The 8,307-nt window shown below is 40.1% G+C and overlaps 1 protein-coding gene across 2 annotated transcripts; it reads left to right on the forward strand.

Annotated features, from left to right (window-relative positions):
- The first annotated feature begins 2,966 nt into the window (after positions 1 to 2,966).
- gpr184 (G protein-coupled receptor 184) lies at positions 2,967 to 7,391 on the forward strand. 2 transcript variants are annotated; one of them, XM_058633264.1, is made up of 3 exons: positions 2,967 to 3,359; positions 5,254 to 5,363; positions 6,008 to 7,391. In XM_058633264.1, the coding sequence occupies exon 3, from the start codon at positions 6,044 to 6,046 to the stop codon at positions 7,064 to 7,066; it is 1,023 nt and encodes a 340-aa protein (XP_058489247.1). In that variant the 5' UTR covers positions 2,967 to 3,359; positions 5,254 to 5,363; positions 6,008 to 6,043; the 3' UTR covers positions 7,067 to 7,391. The 2 variants fall into 2 exon arrangements, with proteins under 2 accessions (XP_058489247.1, XP_058489248.1); XM_058633265.1 differs by lacking the exon at positions 5,254 to 5,363.
- Positions 7,392 to 8,307: the final 916 nt, after the last annotated feature.

An 8,307-nucleotide genomic window follows, 5' to 3' on the forward strand; every position in this document is an offset into this window, starting at 1 on the left:
TGATTAAAAACACTGGTGATGTTGGATGGATTATTTGCAGTGTCTGTTGCTGAGGTGAAAACTCTTTCCAGTCGCGACAACGTCAATATTGGCGACAATGGCATGAAGAATGTCCAGAAATAAAATATTTTTGCAGTTTCTTTTCATTTCAGGTTTCAGACGTCAAAGAGCCACTGATGACTTTCGTCACGTCGTGTTTTCACCCAGAGATTTAAACCTTGGAGACCTCCCACTGCTCATTTCTGACAGCTTCAGTGAAGTGTGCAGTGATGAGGTCTGCAGCTTTGTATTAATAAAGTCAATTGGAAGAAAATGGTCTTTTCCAAAAAACTGAATTACTCGAGTTCTCGAGAGGTTATTATGCAGGTTTTCTTCTCCTGCAGCTGAACCGATCACCACAAACAGCAGATGATATTCTTTTTGCATGGACACTGAAATCTTGAGTCTCTTAATTGTGTGACATGAACATTTCTCTGACTGCTCTTCTCTCTTCAGCTGCTGTGGCTGCAGAACCTATGACCTGCAGTTTCCCCATCAAGCAGCTGCTGAGTTCACCCTCACATTAAGGCCAAGTGCAAGGGTATGGAATACTTAGAATGAAACAGTTTTTTCTGCACATTTACATTTAAATAGTTTGTTGTAAATTACAGACACCTCTCTGGTCCCTCATATCGTTTCCGTCCTAATTTACAAAAGCAGGTAGTTAAAAAAAAAACAATTTTGAGAAAGAATCATGTATTTAAGGACAAAATAAACATGTTCATGTCACCATAAAGCCCTAGCGTTCTCTTTACTCTACTAAAAACAAGATCATCTCTTAAAAGACAGTTGTTTATTGTGCACAGTGTAACAATACCATTAAAAAGTAAAAAAAAATTTCCCATTGGCACCCATTGATAAAAACCCTTTGCATAACTTTTGCATCCATTGCATTACCGTCCAGAGGTGTGAACACGCTTACTGAGTTCACGCTCATCAAACATTGGCTCCTAAGGAATTCAATTATGCACGTGTTTATTCACATTTCTCTGTGATTCCTTCAAGTTAAACATGTCGTTTTGTCTGAGGTGTTCAAGGTTGCTTCAATTGTGCATTAATTCCGGAGGTCAAAACCACCAAAAACGTTTAGAACATTTGTTCTGGAAATGTCAGCACACTTCCCACTTCTTGAACTTGAAAGTACTGCAAAATTGTGATGCTTTCAGAGTCGTTATGCTGGTTAATGTCAAACCCTGTAGTGTGAGGTGCTTTCCTCTGAAGAGGAAGAGTCGCTCACGTCACTGTGTCCTTGTAATGTGAAACCAAACATGACGTAAAGAAATTACCAATAAGGAAGTCTTTTGTATGTGTTCTGTGCCGCCAAAATGTGTGGTTTCCAACAGATTTTGTGGTCTTGGTTAGACTTAGTTTTATATTTCTATCGTGTTTTCCGTTTTCAACATTAAATTGGTTGGATCCTTTATTTGGACTTGTTAAGGACGTAGCTCACTTTTGGACAAAGGTAAAGATGTTGCCACCAATTGTTAGTTGTTTTCTGCTAAACAATAGTCAACACAAAAAGGAAGCATTTGACTGTGACATATTACATCTGTATGACGGCATATTATGCAGTGCAATGTATTGTTTGCACAGTGCAGTGCAGTATGTTTATCATTCTAAAGCACTTCTACTTCCTGTTCCACTCATGCACTTGTGTTGTCATTATGCTGCGGAGCATAGTCTCCTTTTAGGTTTGATGGTGTAATCTACACAATGCAACGTCAGTATGTCTTCGCAGTAATTGCCTCCAAATGTCAGCTGTCTCGAAAACGGCGCCGACAAACAGCAAATGTATATATATATATATATACATATATATATGTGTGTATATATATATATATATATATATACATATATATATATATATACATACATATATATATATATATATATGTACACATATATATATGTATATATATATATATATATATGCTTGTATTCAATGTAATCAATTTTCATAAAGTTAGATTGTGGCTTTTAAATACTTGAGAAAAGAAGACGAAAACGATTTACCATTTCAACACTTCAGAGACTCACTCTCAACTCTTTTCGTTTCCAACTGAGCTGTCAGATAAAACACAGGTAACCACAGTTTACACCCGCCCCGCCTCTGCAGACGGTAAATGCTAAAGAGTCACTGACAAAAAAAAACAAAAACACTTTCCTGTTTCTAAACTTGTTCTCTTTTCACTGCTGTTGGTGTAGCTGGCCTCAGGTACACATTCTTACTCAAAGAAAAATACACACAGCATCTCCAGCTGTGGTAAATATTTATTCAGCACATTAACAGAGAGATTGCAGACTCACAGTTTGTTTTGATTAACATGAATAGAGCCATGGACACTGTTCTCTTTTCAAAAGACCACATGGTTCATGGTGGTGCCTGGCACAGAGCTCAGCTCAATACATGAACATCTATCTCAGCTCACTCCTTTAACCTCTTATGAATAAAGGATGCACTTCATTCAAGTCATGATGACTGTGATCTGAAAGGCGATGCGGGGAGCGATTTCTGAAGGATCAGAATAGCGTCAGAATAACGATTTACATTTGCTCAGTTTAATGTGAAAAGGCTTGATCAATAGAAAAGCGAAATGAGGAGATTAAACATCGGTCAGCGACTTGATGCCACTTTCTGCACTCGTTTTCCTTCATATAAAATACTGACATACTGGCAACATTACACTTCAGAAACAATATGCTAATAGTTTTGTTTTTTTGTAATTTTATAACGAATTAGCTAATAGTAAAATGGGAAATGTGTGTAGGACAAAAGAGAGGATGAATTTCAAATTTATCAATATATCTCATTACCTGGACATTGCTTAATAAATGAGTAAATGATTACTGTAATTTTACCTCCTTATTAACATACTTATATAAGATCTTGATGTATTACTCACATACCTTTTCAGGACTTTCACCTTTGACTTTCATCTGCAGCTCTGTTCCATTACAGTAGAGTAATGGAACAGAGCCTCGTCCTCTGTGCACATGTGCAAAGCCCAACCCTCCCCCTTCCTCCTACATGTGTCTTTCCGTTTAGTCGTACTTCATCTCACCACTGCTCCACACTCCCTTGCTGACATTGTAACTGTGCCTGTCAACGACCGATCATCTCAGCCAGGGCAAAGACAAAACGAACACAGAGAGATTGGCTAAAGGTCGTCCAGTTTAGAACTCATCTGAGAGCACCATGTGCTCCTCCTCTGACCCTCCTGGACTGAACTCTGATACAGCTCTGGAATGAGTCGGAAACTTTTCACCCAGTGGACTGCTTTCTTTTACCACCGAGACACACCTTTTACCAGAAACAACAGGTGAGGTCATTCTTGATTACAGATCCGGCTGTGTGTGAGATCTCTGTGAATGATTCTAGACTTTAAACACAAAAAGTTTTTTTTTTACAAATGTTTTTCAAGCAGGGTGTTACATGTATTACTTTATTTTGAGACTTTGTTGGCTGTAATTTTTTCGTTTCTTCTGTTGTCAAGGGGAGAGATGACATGCTTGACGGTGTGAGTCAGTGTTAGTGTTAGGCTCCCATGTGGTGGTCACCAAAACAAACATTTTCTTAGTGAGAAGACCTTTTTTAGGACGTACAGGGAAACTATGACACTTCACCTGCAGCCTTGGTATTAGGGAGTGAATGCGTAAAGCACTAAATCAAACATATTTCCATTTTGTTGGAAATGAGTTTTTGGCACGCACACTCATGAGCATGGGCTTTTGCTCTATTAAAGCCTCACTGGTGACAAGGCTGTAAAAGAACACAAAGGCTTAGTTCAGTTCATAATATTAACAAATACTGTCCATTATTGGCACGGATGGAAGAAAGGACTGCAGCAGTAAAGTAGGCCTATATAAGGTTTGTGTGATGAAATGAAAATGCTTTTCACATGGAGAAATACATGAAAAAATGATAAAACTCCTTAATCAGAGCACACAACAGAAATGAAAGTAGGCTTTCAAAAAAACAAAAAAAACTGTGCAGACACATGGTTCTTGAGATAGAATGACCTATTTGCTGTTAGTCATTTCAGTCAGACAGATGACTAAAGGATTTTTTGAGCAACATTTTCCACTGAAGTTTCCAAACCCACATTTTTGGGAAATTTTATGAACAAGCCATTAAATGAAACCCATTTGCCAGTGCAGGTGCACATTATCATTCTGTGAAGATGCTCTGGCTGTAAATGGCTTCTACATTATTGAGTTTAGACAGGACAGCCTATCCCTGCCCCGACGTTAATGGCATTAGATGCTTCCTGAGCCCATAAACACACCAGAGTCTGTCCTGTGATAAAACAAACCGCGGTAAGAAAAACAATATCAAAAGATGCAATGGAGATACAGGACAAATGTTTAATTTCCTATTGCTGTAAACGTTCTCGAGGCTCTCTCGGGTAGAGACAGCGGAAGGATGGACAGGATGAAAAGTCACATTACACATTACATCTCATTTAGCAGATGCTTTTATCCAGAGCGACTTACAAGGGAATTGAGTACAACCTGCCAGGGGTGGGGTGGAAAGAAAGAAAGTACCTTTTCAAGTCATATAATACTAAAGCACAATCATTGAGTGAGTTTTTTTTAATTTATTTTTGTAATCTGTAATCTTGGGGGTGGAGTGGCTCAGTGGTTCAGACCGCCTGTGGTTAAGACCCTGTGTGCAAAGACTTCATGGTTGCAAGTTCATCTCCACCCCTGGCAGGTTGCACTCAATTCCCTTGTAAGTCGCTTTGGATAAAAGTGTCTGCTAAATGACATGTAATGTAAAGTAATTAGAAAAATCTATTTCCTAATGAAAATGTGGATATTGTAGAATATATCAAACTTCCTTCCTGCATGCATAATGAGCAGCAGAAGTAGATGTTTCTTTAACTCTGATGGCATACTTATTTTCACTCAGTCTGTACTTCAGGAGCCTAAGAGAAGAGCTGAGGCTTTATTTTTAATTTAGATGTGTTGAGCTTTTCCTCTTAAAGATAATCGTCCTCAATTCACTGAAAGTGCTTGACAGTGAGCACTATAGTATTGGCCTTTTCTTCGGAGGGCTCTTCAGCTCATTTTTACTAAAGTATAGCAAGTATATACAGTAGGTTGCATGTTATCAGTCAGTTTTTCTTGTAGCTGTGTGTGTAATGGTGCTTTTATGACTCCTTTTTCCTTCTTTTTTTGGCCATCTTTGTGCCATTTCATATCTGCATATAGGATGTAGCAGGCAGGGGTCACACCCACATCTGTGTGATAGACCAGATCTGACTCTGCCTCCCACAGAGTAAATCTATGAAGGGATACACTATTTACCTCCTATAGTGCAAGTAAGTTCACCAGACTCATTTTCAAACCACAATAAACAATTAAATGGTTGCGAGAGACTGTGGGTTATAATGCTCTGATAAACTAGACTCGGGTTGTTATTTATTAGGGAAAGGATTACTGTAAAATGCAAAATGCTCACTTTGCTGCTTCAGATGGTGCTGCCCCTGCCTGCCCGAGTCTGACCACACAGAGCAATCATTGCAACAATTTATAGACAATTTGACAAAGAAAGTGGCAACATAATGTGGGAGCAGTTGCTTCCACATGTGACTTGTCTGATATAGTCATTAATTCCTTAATTCTCTGAGTTCTGAGTGGATCACATGTTTCCCTCCAAAGTGCAGTTGAAGCAATAAGGAGGCAGGTTTTTGTTTTTTTTGTGGCAATTTCAGTTTCTAATATCGTGCAAACTGTGCATCATCAGGGAGCTGGACTTTGCCTTTACCCACTCTCGTAAGAAAATTCAACAATGCGCTCAAACAGCTGTCGAGCCTGAGAACAACGGCACACCGCCTCACCGTTCTCCCTCGACCATGAAATTAAAATGGGGATAGAAAAACTTTTTAGCTGCACTAGGAATGTTGAGAAGTTGTCTCTTTTAACTGTCAAACCTATTGAACCACTTTCTTTTTTATGATTGCAGGTGAATTTCAAACCAGGAAAGTGGCAGAATCCAAAAATGAACAACACAACCAACAACTCAGCTGTGTGCGTTAAAATCGGGGAGAGCGTCATCAGTGACCTCCTGATGTCTGTTTACATCCTGGTCTTTATTTTTGGTTTGATCTTTAACGTGGTGACCCTGGGCCCTATTTGGCAACAGGTGCGGCGGCAAAACATTTTGGGAATCTTCCTGCTCAATCTGTCACTCTCAGACTTTCTTTACATCTTCACCATGCCCCTTTGGATCAATTACTACCACCAGGACCACAATTGGCGTTTGGGTGTTATGTCCTGCAGTATAGCTGGCTTTTTCTACTACTCCAACATGTACATCAGCATCTACCTGCTCTGCTGCATCTCTGTGGATCGCTGCCTGGTGGTCACATTTCCACTCCGTTTTAAGGCCCACCGCACGTCACGCTACGCCTGGGCACAGTGTATCGGGGTTTACGTTGTTGTGGTGGTGATGCACATCATGGTGCTGATCCATGATAATCTCATAGACGCCCACGATGACGTGAACAGCAACGACCGTTGCTATGAGACCTACCCTATGCAGTGGCCTGTTGCCTTATTCAACCTGATCCGAGTGGCCATTGGCTTCCTGCTGCCCCTGCTGGTGTTGACGGTGAGCTACTGGAGAGTGCTGGCTACTGTGGGCCAGAGTCCTGGGCTGAGTCTCCAGGCCAAGCGGAAGGTCCGCCTTCTTTCCTTTGGCGTGATTGGCATCTTCTCAATTTGCTTTGCTCCATACCACATTCTCCTGCTCATACGTTCACTAGTCTTCTATTACAGTGAGAACCCACAGCCTGGTGGGTACTACTGCCAGTTTGAGGAAAAAATGCACTTCTTTTTCTCATGCACACTGGCACTGTCCAGTCTGAACTGTGTGGTGGACCCCGTGCTGTATGCGTTGGTCAGCAATGGAGTCCGGGAGGAGGCAAAACTGTTCTGGCAGAGGTACAGAAAGACACAGGCTACAGAGAGCTATACTCTAGCTTCATCTAACAGAGGAAAGGCCAATAATAATTTAATATGAAGTGTTTGTGTGTGTGTGTGTGTGTGTGTGTGCATAATGCATGTACATTATTATGCATAAACCAAGGTTTGTTAGCCTGTAAGTAGCAAGATTATATATTATCAGATATCAGATACATTATCAGATATCCTTTCAAAGGACCAAATTTCCACCTTTGTCCATCCGTTTATTTTGATACTTTTCATACTCATATCCAGCACAGTGTAGAAGTGGAGGGTGAAAAAACCATGCATCTCCAAGATCTTGAATTGGATTGTAATCCCACGTTCTGTGCTCCACTGGGGCTGAAGAGCCCTTGTGTTTTTTTGTTTGTTTCTTTGTTTGTTTTTTTCTACAATCCATACAAGGACATTATGACTTTGATTATGGGACACTGGCACAAAGAAAGGTACATACTCGGATGCATGCCATGAAAAAAAAAACAACAATCTAGTAGCATGAGCCACATGTCCTTGGTGTCTGACTGTCAGTGAAACATGTTCAATTATCTCAATAAACAGTGTTTTGAACAGGTGTTGTGGGGGATTGGAGGATCAATCTCACTGTTGGCATTTCAAACATCTCTGCAGGGAATGAGGGGCTTATGAAATAACAGACCCATACGCCTATTGTCTTCTGATCCTCTCTCTCTCTCTCTCTCTCTGTGTGTTTACATGACTGTACTATGAGGACACATTTTGAATGAAAGTATCTTTCTGAGGACATTTTGACCCAGCCAATCAGCACAGATTTTGCTGGGTCATTACCTGCGACGCTTGAAACTTTAATGCACTTCCGGAGGACAGAAAGTGCGGTCATACGGCTCGGTCTTCTCCTGCAGCTACGATAAAATCCCAAAGACAAATGATGGAAAGTTGATGAAATCCTCAACTTGTCTAAAACATGCAGGACATGGGTCCCCAAGAACCAGGATTGGAAAACACTGTTCTAAAATGTGCTGTCATGTTGTAAAATAATAGTTCCTTTCACTGTATTTGTGTTTTTCTTGTATTTTCTTATATATATTTACTTTTTTTTTTCTTTTTTTACCACAGATAGGCCAGGAACCATATATGGTACCTTCAGGGGCCTTGATTTTCTACATGATATTGAACAATTTCAAAAAATGTAACAAAAGGAGAAAAGTCTTGTTATATCCTCCAATAACATTAGTATTTTAATGAGTTAGGGTTATCGCCAGGTCATATTCCATTCTGCGGCTTCACATTTCCAAGCTCTTGAGGGTCCACTTCAGTCTAGCA

The sequence above is a fragment of the Solea solea genome, chromosome 7, assembly GCF_958295425.1.
Source record: "Solea solea chromosome 7, fSolSol10.1, whole genome shotgun sequence".
Taxonomy (NCBI): domain Eukaryota; kingdom Metazoa; phylum Chordata; class Actinopteri; order Pleuronectiformes; family Soleidae; genus Solea; species Solea solea.